This window comes from Canis lupus, chromosome 8 (genome assembly GCF_048164855.1).
Source record: "Canis lupus baileyi chromosome 8, mCanLup2.hap1, whole genome shotgun sequence".
Taxonomy (NCBI): domain Eukaryota; kingdom Metazoa; phylum Chordata; class Mammalia; order Carnivora; family Canidae; genus Canis; species Canis lupus.
In genome coordinates this window covers 35,374,689-35,390,788 of record NC_132845.1, presented here as the reverse complement: position 1 = coordinate 35,390,788, position 16,100 = coordinate 35,374,689, and the positions used below count along the sequence as shown (strand labels likewise).

At 50.9% G+C, this 16,100-nt stretch overlaps 1 protein-coding gene and 1 long non-coding RNA gene across 7 annotated transcripts; one reads left to right on the top strand and one right to left on the bottom strand.

The window, feature by feature from the left end:
- Positions 1–268: 268 nt before the first annotated feature.
- On the bottom strand, positions 269–15,039 carry LOC140638127 (glutathione S-transferase Mu 1). 6 transcript variants are annotated; one of them, XR_012035309.1, is made up of 12 exons: positions 14,880–15,038; positions 14,525–14,600; positions 14,014–14,078; positions 13,646–13,727; positions 13,445–13,545; positions 12,503–12,598; positions 12,306–12,416; positions 10,121–10,274; positions 8,911–9,100; positions 3,464–3,547; positions 1,516–1,730; positions 269–486 (listed from the first exon to the last, which is right to left on the bottom strand). XR_012035309.1 is itself a non-coding variant. In XM_072834890.1 (8 exons), exons 1-8 carry the CDS (start codon positions 14,913–14,915, stop codon positions 9,056–9,058), a joined length of 612 nt encoding a protein of 203 aa, XP_072690991.1. In that variant the 5' UTR covers positions 14,916–15,039; the 3' UTR covers positions 8,841–9,055. The 6 variants fall into 6 exon arrangements, 2 of the variants coding, with proteins under 2 accessions (XP_072690991.1, XP_072690990.1); XR_012035308.1 differs by lacking the exon at positions 3,464–3,547; XR_012035310.1 differs by lacking the exons at positions 3,464–3,547; positions 10,121–10,274 and having other exon boundaries at positions 14,880–15,039.
- Positions 2,139–3,784, top strand: LOC140638129 (uncharacterized). The gene is made up of 2 exons (XR_012035311.1): positions 2,139–3,225; positions 3,326–3,784. It is a non-coding gene; the product is annotated as an uncharacterized lncRNA (long non-coding RNA).
- Positions 15,040–16,100: the final 1,061 nt, after the last annotated feature.

The window sequence follows — 16,100 nt, the reverse complement described above, 5'->3', positions numbered from 1 at the left end:
ACAATTTCTGTCCTGGTGAAAACTACCCCATGTACCTAAGCTATATAACTAAGATTGTGGTATTGTTTGTGAGACCAGGTGAAAATCCTGTCCGTGCCCATCAGTACTGTGGAATACCATAAAGCAACAAAAGAATGAGATTTAACTGTGTGAACTAATGTGGAAAGATCCAAGACACATTGGTGAATTTTCTGCAAATTAGATTGCAGATGAGCATGTACAGTAAAATACCTTTTATGTTTTAAAGAAGGAAACCACGAGGTAGGCATTTTCATCAGATACATTTATGTATTGAATGGCTAGAAAAACAACTGGAGGAGGTCTCCTGGGTGACACAGTTGATTAAGCATCCAATTTGTGGTTTCAGCTCAAGTTGTGACCTCGGGGTTGTGAGATCAAGCTCCGCATCCGGCTGTGCACCCAGCATAGAGTCTGCTTGAGATTTTCTCTCCCTCTCCCTCTGCCCCTCCTGCTTGTGCTCACTCTCTAGAAAGAAAAAAAGAGAAAGAAAAGAAAGAAAAAAAAGGAAAAGAAGAAAAAGAAAGAAACATCGATCAGTCGATCTGGGAGGACACACTGAACCATGCTTATTCAGGCAAATGGGAGAGAGGCCCAGGCTTCAGGATGAATGGGGATTTTAGAGATAGGGCTAAGGATTTCTCTCTATTTTTCTAGAACCATTGTGCACTGGGGACCATCTGTACTGAAATGTCCATTTTAAAAGGCTGAATTTCAGGGCGTCTGGGTGGCTCAGTGGTTGAATGTCTGCCTTTGGCTCAGGTTGTGATCCTGGGGTCCCAGATTGAGTCCCATATCAGGCTTCCCATAGGGAAGTCCACCTCCCTCTGTCTCTCACGAATAAATAAAATCTTTTTTAAAAAATGAGGGGAGTGTATTCAAGTATTTCTGTGTAAGAGAAACTAGCTTTAAGAAAAAGCAAACCAAAAAAAAAAAGAAAAGAAAAGAAAAAGCAAACCAAAAAAAAAAGAAAAGAAAAAGAAAAAGCAAACCAAGAGGAAGTGAACTCCTATGACTGAATTGGCACCAGCTCCATTTGCAGAGCTCCATTTGAGTAGTTTCCAGCCTTAAACAGGGACTTGAGGGCCAGATTGCTTTCCCCGGTAGACCAGAAGGCAAAGATCTCTCTAGGGAGGGAAAGACAGAGGATCTAAATGGCCAGGTGATATCAGGAGGACGACCTCAGAAGATATTAGACACAAAGTTTTAAGCAGGTGGTTCACCTGCCACGTGTTGCCACCCCTCGTGACAGTAGTTAGATATCTAGGGCCATATTTTGGGTATGGGGAGGCAACGGCCAGAAGAGGTACAAAGCTAGAGATTGTTTATTGCATGAATTTCAATAGTGTGAGTGAGTAAAGTGTGCCCTAGGGGAAGGAAAGGCTTTGTGGATTTAGGGAAGGCCAGAGGAGCTGAGAATGCCTCTCTAACTAGACAGAGGATGTGGCCAGAAGTCAGAAAGGGAATGTATGAGTTATTGCTGTGTAACAATCTTACCACCAATTTAGCAGCTTAAAACCACACACACTATCCCATAGTTTCTGTGGGTTAGGAGTCTGGGCACATCTCTTACAGGGTCTTCTGCTTCAGGGGCTCATCTGAAACCCACAGTCCATGTGTCAGCCAGGGCTATGATCTCATCCTAAGGCTCAACTGGAGAAAGATCTGCTTCTGAGACACAAGACTGCCAATAGAATTTAGTTCCTTGTGACCTGTTGGACAGAGAGAAGGCTTTAGGTTCTTGCTGGCTGTCAGCTGGGGCCACCCTCGGTTCCTTGAAAAGGGGGCTTCTTGCTTCATCAATACCAACAAAGGGGAAAGTCTCCTGGGGAGTCAGATACTACAGCCCTATGTAATGTAATCATGGAAAAACATCCCACCACCTTTGGGGTCCTCTATTAGAAGCAAATCACCAGTCCCACCCACACTCAAGGGGAGAGGATGGGATTATGGGGGACTGTCTGTTCACCACAGGGAAGAAGGCAAGAAAACAGGAAATTGGCCCTGCAGTCCTCTGAGAGAAAATTCCTGGGACAGAGAGATGACAGAAGACAGCAACGAGGAAGTCAGAAGGGAGGGATTTTTTTTTTCTAAAGATTGTATTTATTCATGAGAGACATGGAGAGAGACAGAGACCCAGGCAGAGGGAGAAGCAGGGTCCATGCAGGAAGTGCCATGCGGGACACGATCCCAGAACCCCAGGATCATGACCTGAGCCAAAGGCAGGCGCTCAGCTGCTGAGCCACTCAGGTGCCCCAGTCCGTGCTTTTTAAATCTCTCCCTTCTGGGGCCCCGGGTGGCTCAGCGGTTGAGTGCCTGCCTTCAGCTCAGGTCATGATCCTTGGAGTCCTGGGATCGAGTCCCGCATCGGGTTCCCTGCATGGACCCTGCTTCTCCCTCTGCCTGGGTCTCTGCCTCTCTCCGTGTCTCTCATGAATGAATAAATAAAATCTTAAAAAAAGAAAATAGAAGGAAATAGCTTATGTGATTAAAGAAAAATGAGTCATAGAATCATTTCATTGTTGGGCCGAGTGGACTAGGGGACATTGATGGGTATGGACATGGATCTGCCTTCAAAGCTAGCTTGAGGGCCTGTGAGAATGTCTGGACTTTGCACAGAAATTGCACATTCCTTATCCTTCATCTGCAGGACTGGGTGGATCAATGAGCCCCACGAACAACATGGATTTAGGGAGTTCAGATGGACAGTAAGGAAGAGAAAAGGAATTGACCATTAGCCAGTGATTTCTCTAATGCGGAAATGTGCTCACATCCCTCCCCTCCTTTAATTATCCTTCATAATCTCACCTCTGTTTCCTTTCCAGTGACATCTCTGGGCTTGTGCCTGCCCCTGCCCTGGAGCCCTGGGTGCCAGCCTTGCTGAATTCCCTAGGAAGTAGCACACCCTCTGGAGTCTGGAGGCTGCTTGGGTAGAGATCCTGGCTCTGCCCCAGTGCACTCTGGCCTCCTGTGCCTCAGTGCCTTCTCCCATCAATGAACCCTCCCTCACTGGGTTGTTATGAGAATTAACCCAATATTTCTAGAGCACTCAGAACAGACCAATGTTATATAAATGTGTAAATATGAATTATCCAAAAGTACCGTGTTCTCTTTTATCTTCATGCCTTTATACTTGCTGTTCCCTCTCTGCCTAGACTGCTTTTGCTCCAGCCCTGCCTGCCTAATCATGCCCATGCGTCTTCTAAGGTAAGCTCACAAGTCACTGCCTCTGGGAGGCCACAACTGATAACCCCCATGAAAATGGTTAGTGATGGTCACCAAAGATTTGTGATCATTTTCCTTTTAGGAAAGTTTCACCACCCTCTTGAAATTAAGTGCAGCTCCATGACTTGCTTTGGTCAATGAAACATGAGGAGAAATTACACCCATTTTCCAGGCAGAAGCGTTAAGAGCCAGGATGTGAGTTTCCATACCCACTTCCTACCATTGTGATGACTGTGAGCAGGTGTCAACCTGAGTCTCCACCAGTCAGACAGACTGCAAAACGCAGGGCTCCTGTTGACCACATCTGACATGAAGCATGAGTAAGAAATAAACATGTATAAACCACTGAGATTTAGCTTAGAACTGACATTTGTCCATCTCCCCCCAGGCAAATTTAAATGCATTTATTTTAAATCTTTATTCCCTTAGGATTAAATGTTTTCTTCCAAAAAAAAAAAATGTTTTCTTCCATCAACTTACTGCACTGAACTATTTGCTTGTTTAAATGTCTGTCTCTGCCACTAAACTATAAGTTGTCTGAGAGCAGGGACTGTGTCTTTTTTTTTTTTTTTTAAGATTTTATTTATTCATGAGAGACACAGAGAAAGAGGCAGAGACTCAGAAGTGGCAGTTCCCTACTCGGACCCCAGGATCATGCCCTGAGCCAAAGGCAGATGCTCAACCCCTGAGCCACCCAGGTGCCCCATCAGGAACTGTGTCTTTAAAAAAAAAAAAAAAAGATTTTATTTATTTATTCATGATATATTTATTTATATCAGAGAGAGAGGCAGAGACACAGGCAGAGGGGGGAACAGGCTCCATGCAGGGAGCCTGACATGGGACTCAATCCCGGGTCACCCTGGACTGAAGGCTGCCCAGGGATGGAGTCTTAAGCAAATTTTTATATCTAGTGCTTGTATAGAGCCCAGCACAAAGCAGGTACTCACTATTGCATTGATTCCACTTTGTTCTGATGAGAATTGGAAGGAGAAAAAGGGTTTGCTTCAAATAAGCGCTTAATGCTCTCGGAAAACTTTCTCAAATTCTCCTCTGTTTGGGAGATGGTTCAGGTAGAAGTGCTTAAAGTCAGGACAGAAGTTCAGGTTCAGGTCCAGGGAGGTCCTGAGGACCAACAAAGAACTCCGAGCATGCGGAGTGGGTTTTAGGATTTCGGAGTCTCGCTTGTTCCTTGCTTAGGCCAGTTTGGAATGGAACATTTCTAAAAGCCAACAGGGAGAGGCTGTCAGCATTCTTTTGGCATTTTCAATGGAAAGAATTACAGGTGGCTCACATGGGATTTAATCCAGAAGAAAAGATTAACTGAATATGTGTTTATTTGAATTTCAAGTGAATAGGTGCTGCCATGTTGCCCCACATGGAGACAGAGGGCCAACTGAAGGTTATTAGCAGGGAGTGTTTTCAGTGGTGCGGAGGATAGGATTAAAGGAAACAGGGTAACGTTCCGGTTGGTAGAGGCCTGAAGGACAATTAGAACAGGCCTGTATTTCATCTTCTATGGTATAATGTTTCCAAATTGCACTAACAGATTAAAAAAACAAAAAACAAAAAACTGTGACTGAAGGGGCACCCAGGTGGCTCAGTGGTTGAGCTTCTGCCTTCGGCTTAGGGCGTGATCCCAAGGTCCTGGGATCGAGTCCAGCATCAGGCTCCCCGCAGGGAACCTGGGTCTCTGCCTTTCTCTGTGTGTTGCGAATGAATGAATGAATGAATGAATGAATAAATAAATAAATAAATAAATAAAACCTTTAAAAAAAAGAAGAAAAAAAAAAAAAACTATGGCTGAAGCCATATCTGCTTCCTTCCAAAATTATGTTTCAAATGGGAAGAGAATGGGGAAGAACGTGGGAAACACAGGGTATGCGGACTCTGGGTGTTTTGGATGGAACTGTGCTTTTTTGGGAAATTGTTGGGGCTACCTCACAAAGTGAAGTCTGTTGGGAAAAGCCAGATCTGGTTAACTAGGAATGTAGCAATTAGCACTACAGGAAGAGTTGTTCTGGAACCCACAAGGATTGGCCCTTCTTATCCTCTGCTTCCCAGGTCTTGAGTCATGATGTAGCAGCCGGCTGGTCTCTGTGTATCTATCTGCCTTCAATAAAGATTTTGTTCATCATGTCACCTGAGTTAGGAAAATGTAGGCTAACAAAGTGGGATGACAGTGAACCTGGAAGTGTGGTTATCAGAGGGATGGAGACAGAAAAAGCCAATCGGGAATACCTCTACGCTGCTGATACCCAAGTATAAAAGCCTTATTATGCAACATCTCTTTGGAATCTCAACAAAGAAGGGCAATTAAATAAATGCAAGATATAAATAAGTGCAAAATGGCTTATCTGCAGATCTGAGTGCAGGTTACTTTCTACTACATTATTGAGTTCATCTCATTTCCCTTTTTCCTGCCTCCCATTCCTTTACTATTTTACATAGGGCGAATTGGAGGTCATTGGCATTACACTTCCGACCGTCATTTTCAAAATATCAGTGAACATTTCTCAGAGATCTCCAGCTTGGAACTGGATGCAGTACTTGATGATCCTGAGTTGTTCCTGTTTGGGGTAAAATGTGTTTTTGTTTGTATCAGGGATGGTTGCATTACGTTAGGCAGGAGCATTTTATGGTGGTGGCTATTGCTTGGAAATGCACATATGGAAAAGAAAGTGTTTATCTGGGACACCTGGGTGGCTCAGTGGTTGAGCATCTGCCTTCAGCTCAGGGTGTGATTCCAGGTTCCTGGGATCGAGTCCCTGCAAGGGGCTCCCCGCGGAGAGCCTGCTTCTCCCTCTGCCTGTGTCTCTGCCTCTCCCTCTGTGTCTCTCATGAATAAATGAATAAAATCTAAAAAAAAAAAAAAAAAGAGAAGAAGAAGAAAGAAGAAAGAAGGTGTTTATCTTAGGCACCTAGAGGTGGGGAATTTCTTATGTTTTAAGCCCTACCTCCCCAAAGTCGTGACTGCTAGTTCACTCTTGAGATCCATCTCCCCAGCTTCTGCTGTCACGACCCTCCGTGACTGCCGGGCACATTACTTCTCAGGCAAAAGATGTCATTTCCAATCTGATTAAATTCTGGCCAAGGAGGTATAAATGGAAGTGTTCTACTTTACTTCCATAAAGTTTCCTCAAGACGAAAAGAGAAACCCCCATTCCTCGTTCTTTCCCTTGCTGTTTGGAATGCAGATGTGATGGGGCTCTAGCAGTCACTTGGGGCCATGGTGACATAAAGAATGGGTACCGCATACTGAGAATGATGGAGCATAAAGTTAAACTAGGTCACTAAGGCTACCATGAAGCCAACGTTAACGAGTGTTTACCTCCAGGTCTTTTTTTCAATGAGAAATAAACATCTGCCCATTTAAGCCACTGTTACTATTTAGTTACATCCAGCAGAACTTAATCCTAATTAATCCAATTGTTTTTCCAGCCCCCTGAGGCTGAGGCACAGGCCTGTGACCCGGGCTCTGGTCATTGTGCACAGGAGTGCAAGACTTCAATTCTAAAAATCAGGCTCTGGGATTCCTGGGTGGCTCAGCGAGCGGTTGAGCTGTTGAGCGTCTGTCTCTGGCTCAGGGCATTATCCTGGAGTCCTGGGATCGAGGCCCACATTGGACTCAGCCTGCTTCTGTCTCTGTCTCTCTCTGTTTCTCATGAATAAACAAATAAAATCTTTTTTAAAATAAATAAAAAATAAAGAAGCAGGCTCTGAAAATTCCTTTTCTGGCAAGGACAGGAGTGGAAGGGATCGGGGTTTCGAGGCAGCAATGGTGAGAGGCATTGGCATCTGGTGCCACGTGGCAGGGGTAGGAGCTGTGGAGTCTGCGGCCCACAATGGCTGTGGGGCTTTCTCTAGAATGTTCTCACATGTGGTTAGCCACACCTCCTGGCCGCCCAGCTTCCAAGGCCAACTCACTGCTCCTCTCAGGGATTCCGTGAGCAACCTGATACCTCTAATAAATCATTTTCCTGTTTCTGCGGCAAGGAGCCTCAGGTTTATCAAAAATAAAGATTTTTTTTTTTTTTTTTTAAATAAAGATCTTGTGTTTCTTAGGACCTCAGCTAGATCCTAGTCACAGGAAGATCATCTTTTCTGGTTGCCTCAGTTTGAAGTACATACATTCTACTACTTCTACCCCCAGACTTTAAAATATACTATTTTACCTTTTATGATTTTGGCTACACGTTTAGAAAATTGTTTTTGTTTGCAATTATCTCTATCACATCGTCCCTCTATTCTTTGCTAATCACCCCTCTGTCCTTTCCTCCTCCCTCCCTCCCCATTCCCTCCCTCTATCCCTCCCTTCCTTCTTTCCTTCCTTTTCTTTCTAAACTCTGCCCCCAAAATGGGGCTTGGACTCATGACCCTGATATCAAGAGTCACATTTTCTTCCCACTAAGCTAGCCAGGTGCCCTGGTAATCACCTTTCTTATTTCAAATTTCACATTTAAACTTCCATATAGCTAATTTAAGCTTCTGGATCAGGAGTCAACTGTTTCTATAGAGAAGTTTGGAAACTATAGCCACCTGTTTTTGAATTTTCTTGGACTACATCCCCACTCACTCATTTCTGTATTGCCCATGGCTGCTTTTACACAGGGTTGGGGCAGTCATCCAGAAAATGTGGCCTCTGGTTGGCCCCTGACCTGGACCCCAGCAATCAGAATCTCCTCATTCCCTGTCCCTGGAAGGTACATTCCGTTGCTTTCCCTGCTCCCAAAAGCTGTCGCAAGGACAGAGTCTTCAGATAGTGATGTGATGTTGAGACCATCTGGACAGTACACATGACTGAACCCAGTTAAGGCCTCTATATAAACTTATGATTTGCCAGGCGGGTGTGCAGATCTACTCATCTTGCGGCCACCCAAGACAAGCCTCGTATGATCCGTTCCCATGCTTGGGTAACCTCCCACCTACCAAACTGGAGAGACCTGCCTCTTCTGTCCCTCCCTGCCCTCCTAGTACAGGGAAAGGGCTCAGATTACACCCAGGAAGCTTCCAAGGAGCTCGCAAACAGACTACAAAAGAACTGAGGTTAACTGTGACTGAGATGTGGCCCACAAAGCCAAAACTATGCACTATTTAGCACCTTACAGAAAACATGTGCCAACTCCTGTTCTAGATCTATTTTACTATGATCTAATATTTTTGTTCTGCTTATCTTTTAACTTAACGCCCCTCCTAGTTTCTATTACATCTTTCCTTTTTATTCTTAGCCCTTCTTATTCTATTGAGATATGTACGTTGACCACTGGCAGAGCTGAAATAAAGCAAAAGCACATATTTAGGGTCTCAGAATTGTAACTGAGGGAGCACAGATTTGGGTAGCAACCCAAACTGTGTTCCCCTAGAGAACAAAAGTCAAAGGTTTTAAAAGACACTTGTATCAGGGTGCCTGGGTGACTCAGTCGGTTGAGTATCTAGCTCCTGATTTTGGCTCAGGTCAAGATCTCATAGTGGTGAGATTGACCCCCTGTGGTTATGGGACCACACATGCTCAGCAGGGAGTCTGCTGCCCCTCTGCCCCTGCCCCAACTCGCACACGCACTCGTGCACACAAGCACACACACTCTACAATAAATAAATCATTAAAAAAGAAAAGATTTGTATGTATTGTTTACAAAGAATTGTGATTGGTGTTGGTGGCAGAAAACTAACCTTGGCCGAAAATAATTGGTTTGCTAAGGCTAATACTGAGCAAGATTTCTTAATTCAAGAAAGTTGCAGGTATTTCGGCAGAGTTCTTGGAATAGTTGCAATTTGTCCGGTTCAAAGTTCACGGTTTCATTAATGAGGATGAGCATTAGGTCCATCTCCTTAATAGCCTCCCGGCTGCTTTTGAAAACCCCTGAAAAGAAGTCATTACATTTCATTTCACTTTCCACAGTTATCTGAGCATGAAGGAAAGGTAGCCAAAGCAGGGAAAGCACCCAGGAAGGGGTGACAGTATGTCCTCTGCAGTGGACTCCTCAAGCCCCCAGGGCCCCCAGATCACGACACAGAGTGCTTTCTGCAAGCTTATAGGCGGCACCCCATGAATGCTGCATTAAGGAGGGACTCAGGCACAAAAGGGCCTCCCTCTTTCTATAAGACCCCAGGCTGAGGCTCAGCAGTGTATGAAGTGGGTAGAAATGAGCAAGAATCCTTAAAATCCTATGTGTCCCGGGCAGCCCCGGTGGCGCAGCGGTTTAGTGCCGCCTGCAGCCCAGGGCGTGATCCTGGAGACCCTGGATCGAGTCCCATGTCAGGCTCTCTGCACGGAGCCTGCTTCTCCCTCTGCCTGTGTCTCTGCCTCTCTCTCTCTCTCTCTCTCTCTCTCTCTCTGTGTCTCTATGAATAAATAAATTAAATCTTTAAAAAAAAAAAAAACCTATGTGTCCCCTTTCTTGGCACCACACACACATCCCAATCCACTGAGCTGATACAACAGACGCCAGAAAAGGGAACTCTCATGTTCCCAAACATGGTCAGTCCTGAATCCAAAGGCCAGAAAGGAAGAACACAAGCCAGGTCATAGTGCTCAAGGCTTTACTGGGGATTAGCAGGGCTGGGCAGGGACCACCCCAGGGGAGCAACATGGGCACACCAGGTCACACCAGGCTTCAGGGCAGTGCTCCAGAGCTCAGGGGCAGGCTCTGCAGGCCAGAAGTCCAGGCCAGTTCCTGCAAGTGGCACAAGCACCGAGGGAAGAATGATCTGGTTGGCTTTAGCGTAGGAGGGGTAACACTGGGGGAGGAGGAAAATTGCTGAAGTGGATAGCTGACGTCAAGGGCCATTGATGAAAATAGGGTTGGGAAGGAGAAAAAGGAGTCAATAGGTATTTCATGGGGACAAAAAAAAATGTAACAAAGGGGAAAAAGCAGGACACCTGTTCTGGTACATGGAGCAAGCACAGCTCCAGCTCCTTGCTGGCATCTCCTCCTATGCCCCCCCTACTTGTTGCCCCACATGGCAATCTTTAGAAACAGAGGGCCTGGGACGAAGCGGCTGGACTTCATGTAGGCAGATATGTTCTTCAAGCCCTGAGGGTGGAGAAAGACATGTCAGATTTCAGGTCTGCTGACCTACTGAGCAACCTGAGGTGAGGAATATTCCTTGTGACATCCGGTATTGAGATTACAGACAATCAACCTGGGGTCTGCAGATCTCCTAATTCACCTCTCCAGCAACCTCTAACTACTGTGACATCTCAAAGAGTTACCACATCTGGAGACTGTCCCTGCACTGGGTGCTTTCAATCCACCAGAGATGACAGTACAGGTAAAGGACCCCCATCAACCACCCTACAAGACAGGTCCTACTATCTCCCTACAGCAGAAGGCAAACAGGCACAGGGGCTGCAGCGGCCTCCTCAGGCTCCCAAGGCTAGCAGGTGGGAAGGGCTGGAGGGCAGCTGGCTCTCTTTCCAGAGCTGAGCTCTTTCTGCCTCCCCCCTCCTCCTCTCCCTCCTCCACCCTCTCAGGAGGCCCTATCCCTCCCTGTCATACAAACATCCCCAAGTGCAGAGGGAGGATCCTGGCATCTCAGGGTTTGACACACACGGAATCCCAGCAGAACAGGGGCGCTCAGAATGTGCCACACAGCTTGCAGGAGAGCCCAGACCTCACCCAGTGACTCAGCAAAATCTGGAGCAAAGAGGAGAGGCTGGGGAGCATGAAAACCAGCCCAGGCCAGACTCTATTTACGCCTCAGAAAGAAGAAGATCCAACTGCTTGGCCTGGTAGCTGAGGCCAATGTCATGGGCACCACTACCTCCTCCCTAGTGCTGCTGCAGCCAGTGGGCACAGGACACTCAGGGCTGTCTGAGGCCCTCCTTCCCAGCACACGGAGGGCCCAGTGGGTTCTAAAGGACTCAAGATCCTGGGACTGCCTGTACCCAGCAGGCCACACACTGCAGCCCATGGATGTCCTCTGTCCCTCCTGCCAGCCAGTCCCTGGAGCTCTGGCACAGTCCCCAAGGCCAGTCACCCAAGCCCAAGCCAGGGCTGATAAGGACCAGCTGAGAAAGCAGATCTCTGGATGAGGAATGGGGAAGAGACTCAGACTGCAGGCTGAAAGTCCTGCTGGACAAATGCCTCAAAGCCGCCCATGGCTCACAAAGCACACCCGAAGCCCTCCAGCCAGTGACATCGGGTGAGGTCCAGGCTGTGCTCCTCCAGCACCCAGCTGGCAGCACAGCACACACACCACACGGCGGGGTGCTCCTCTAGCTCTCCAAGTGCTCTGAGCCCCAGGATGGTGGCCCCAGGCCCGGCTCACCCTTGCATCCCCACTGTGCCTGGCACGGTGCCTCACACCCCAGGGGAAGATTGGATCGGCCAACAGGACTTAAAATAAACGGACTGCCCGCCTCTGACACGGAAGCTTCACTAATGGAAAAGAAGGGAAGGGAGTCAGGGAGGGAAGGAAGGTGCCCACCACAGAAGACGCAAGGTGGTCTCCTTCCACGGGGGCACCCACCTAGGCCTGCACATCCAGGACCAACTACATTCCTGGGGATCTCAGGGTGGCCCCCGACAGGGATCAGGTGGCTGCAAAGCTGCCTGGAGATGCAGAGTAAATGCCGTCTGTGTCCTTCCTACATAGTATCATCCCCACCATGGCTCTGCTCTACTAATGCCAGCTCCGTACACACCCCCGAACATCGGCTTCATTCAGGCCATCCTGAGCCGCAGAGCCCAGCATAAATAGATCCAAGGTGTACCAACTGGCCCAGGAAAGGGAAAGCCACTCACTGCTGCCCACCCCAACCAGCCGCTACCTGGGAGCCCAGGACAGCCTCACTGCCCCTGACACACTCTGCAAATGACTTAGCCTTTCTGCCTCATTGCTCTAATCTGTAGTATGCAGGCAATAATTCCTCTGCCGTGTAGAAATGTTGTAAAGACTGCATTTCATACACTATATGTAAGATGTGAGCATGGGTCCTGGCATAACCAAATCCTCTATAAATCCTACTTCTTTTTCTTTATTTTAGCTGTAAAGCTAAGAAAGCCTTAGAGAAAAGAGAGAAGACAAGAGACCCATAACTAGTAAAGAGGGTTGAGAATCACCTCAAAGCGAGCCATGAACTCCTTCAGGTTCGGGAACGCGTCCAGGGAAGTGGGCTCAAATATGCGGTGCAGGTCAAGGATGTCGTAAACCAGGAAATCCACGTAGGTGAGCTAAAGAAAGGCAAAGAAGGAATGAGCACCTAACTCTGAACCTGGGCAAAATGACGGCCTCCCATCGCCCATAGCCTTCCCCTTACCTTCTCCCCTGCAAACCAAGGCCTCTTCCCCAGAAACTGTGAGTAGAGCTTCATCTTGTCAGGGATTGCCTTCACGTACTCAGGCTTCAGTTTCTCCTGAGACACAGAACAGCCGTCACCACCTCAGACACAGGCCCCCCGGGCAGACAGGCCGGTCTCCCCTGGGCCGTGCATGACCCCAGCTGCCGGGGGTGAGCAGCTGTGTCCCCCCCACCAGAGCCGAGTCACTGTCCAGGCTATGATTTAGCGAAGCTGTGCTCAGCAGAGTCCTCCTGGGTCCCACCGCCCACCTGTGAGAGACTGTGGAAGGCAGAGAGCACCACCTCACTGTCCCTGAATCTGCCACAGCTCCTCTCCAAACGCCCTCCCAGAGGTCACACCCAGGTGTCTGTGAGAACCCAGCAGCGCTCTGCACTCAGATGGCGGGCAGAGGCAAAGAAGCACACAACTGAAATGGCCTAGGGAGACACGGTCTATCGCCTTCTACTTGGCAGGTGATAGGTAGGAGTGGACACTCGAGTAGTTTCTGGAAAGATGTAGAATTTGAGAGACTGAGAGGAAGGAGAGGGAGTACAAAGCCCTGGGTCTGCCCCTGTGCTGCCTGCTGGGCAAATGTGCTCAGGTCTGGGGGTGTCAGGAAGACATTGCTGAGCTAACAAGGTAAACACACTATCTAGGAACTGAATTTCCACCCTGGATACTGAGTCACAGTACTCATCTGATGCATTAAATTATATGGGTCAAAAAATAAGTAAATAAATAAAAATAAAAATAAATAAAAAATATATTATAAGGGTCATTCTGGTGAAAGTACAGAGAATGATTTGCAGAATCAGCAGCGCCTTGGGATTCAAATGGCAAAGGAGACCAAGGTAGATGGCACAAAAAGTCCACTCTCCCTAAAACACCCTGTCCATCTCAGCCCACAGGTAGGAGACTCACAAAATCAGGGCTGTAGCAGATCCTGGCAAAGTATATGCGGGTGTCCATAACCTCATTCTCCAAAATGTCCACACGAATCTTCTCCTCTTCCGTCTCCCCACCTGAGGCCCACATAACAAGAGACTCACCCTCTGCATCCCACCCAGGCATCCCCAGGGGCATGTCACCTGTTCCCCTGCATCCCCACCCAGCCCCACTCACAGAGGTTGTGTTTGCGAGCAATGTAGCGAAGGATGGCGTTGCTCTGGGTGATCTTGTGAGCCCCATCAATTAAGTAGGGCAGCTGCAGGGCAACAGGGGCAGGTGGGTAGGCCAGGGGCTCCCCTGCAACCCCTCCCCCCTTGAACAAGGGCACTTCCAGAGTCTGGCTCGTGTAGCCACTCAATCAGTACACTGTAAAATGACTGAATGAACTAGAACGTAGAGCATGGGGGACAGGCAGTGACAAGAACTAGAAGGCTGAGAGGCTGAGCAAAAGGCAGCAAATCCTGAAACCTCTGAGCTGGGAAAGCAGGTGGAGTAGACACCCCCCCACTTGCCCCCACATCACCCCCACCCCCTGCACCTACATTGGGGAAGTCCAGACCCAGCTTGAATTTTTCATTCAGCCACTGGCTTCTGTCATAGTCGGGAGCTGTGGTGGAGAAGATGGAGTGAAACAAACCTCCCCAGAGCCCACCCTCACTGGGCCTGGGGCGGAGGTAGGGCCGGGAACACCCCCCACCCCCCAAAGATCAGTGGCAAACCCCTGTACCAGTTGCATCTAGAATCTGGACCACCGAGTCTCACGTTCCAGGTCAGGGGACAGTGTAGGCTTACAGGGCTCTGGGACTTGCGTGAGTAAGCTTACAAAACGTTTAGAGCAGCCCTAAGGGGAACCCATCCCAGTTCCTGACGCCAACGTCCAGCAACTCCCTCTCCCGTCCCGCCTGGGGACCCTAAAAGGCGTTAGGGTAGCGCAGGCCCTGCTCCAGGTGGTGGTGGGTGACGGAGTCAAGCCGCATGTGGCTAAGGCAATGGCTGCTGGGGGACAAATCAGCAGCAGGTGGGCCAAAGCCAGAGGGCACGGGGCTGCGTTACCGTCCCCCATCGTGTACTTCTTCTCCTCGTAGTGCGAGTCCGTGTACTCCAGGAGCAGGCGGACGGCGTGCGCCAGCTGCAGGACGGGGTTCTGGCTTGGTGCTCGCCCGCGCGGGGAGCCTCGGCGGCCCCGGGACCCCGGCCGCGCGCGCGCCCACCTGCCCCCGCCGCACCCCCGCCCGCTCACACACACGCATGCGCGCGCGGAGTCAAGAACACGCCCCATGAGGACAGACTACGAGGAAGGACTGAGCTGCAGAAGCCCTGAAGCGGACTCTGGTACACACGGTCCCCAGGACGCAAGATTTCTCCCCAGGAGCCTCCATCCACCCAACCCGGCAGCCCCAGCGCTCACCCCGCGAATGTCCCAGTAACCGAAGATCATGACCATGGTGCCGGATTTTTGCGCTGAGTGGAGGGACTGGGCACAGCCGAGCTCGCAATTTATTGAGCTGATCTGCGGCGGGCCAGCCCCCGCCCCCGGCTCCGTCCCCGGCCCCTCCTCTCGGCTCCGCCCCCTCGGCTCCGGCCCGGCCCATCCTCTCGGCTCCGCCCCGCCCCGCCCCCTCGGCTCCGGCCCCCTCGGCTCCGGCCCCCTCGGCTCCGGCCCCCTCGGCTCCGGCCCCCTCGGCTCCGGCCCGGCCCATCCTCTCGGCTCCGCCCCCGCCCCGCCCCTCAGTCCCGCCCTCTCGGCTCCGCTCCGCCCCGCCCCCTCGGCTCCGGCCCGGCCCCTCCCCTCGGCTCCGCCCCCGCCCCGCCCCGCCCCCTCGGCTCCGGCCCCCTCGGCTCCGGCCCCCTCGGCTCCGGCCCCCTCGGCTCCGGCCCCCTCGGCTCCGGCCCCCTCGGCTCCGGCCCCCTCGGCTCCGGCCCCGGCCTGTCCGAGCCCCGCCCCAGCCTGCCGCGGAGGCGCGACGACCCGGCCGAGGTACGGCCCCGGGCCACTCGGGCTCTAGGTCCCCCAGCCGCCGGGGCCGGGCCGCCTCTGAAGGCGGGGGGCTGCGGGCGTCTGTGCTCCGGCTCCCCGCGGCTCCCCGCGCAAACCAGGGCTCTGTTTCTAGGTCTAGGACCTGACGGAACCCTCGGGACGCGCGGGGCCCCGGGATGCGCCCCCGCCCCCGCCCTGCACTTGGCTCCGCCCCGCGCTGCCCGGATCCCACCTGCGCTGCGCTCTCCGCCCAGGTGCAGAGCCGGGAGGGCGTCCTCCGTCGGGGTGCAGAGCGGCCCGGGGCGGGGGCCCAGGACTCAGACCCGCCCCAACGGCCCCCCCGGGACGGGTCTCCGGAACACGCGGTCCCTGCGTGGGAACTGCCGCCAGGACGACGTGGTCTCCGTGTTTGCTCCTTGGCCTGCGGAGGCCCCGGCCCTTCGGGCACGTGCCTGAGGGCCCTTGGCTCAGCTGGCAACGGAGCCATTACCATTAGGACCCAGGCTGCGAGTCGGAACCCAGAACCCAGCCGTCCCAGCAAAGGGCGGGGCTGTGGGGTGCAGCCCCAGAGATGTCGTCCATGTCCAGCACAGCGACAGGGAGTGTGGTGCTCACACACAGCACGGGGCTGAAGCGGCACGGGAGCCCTGA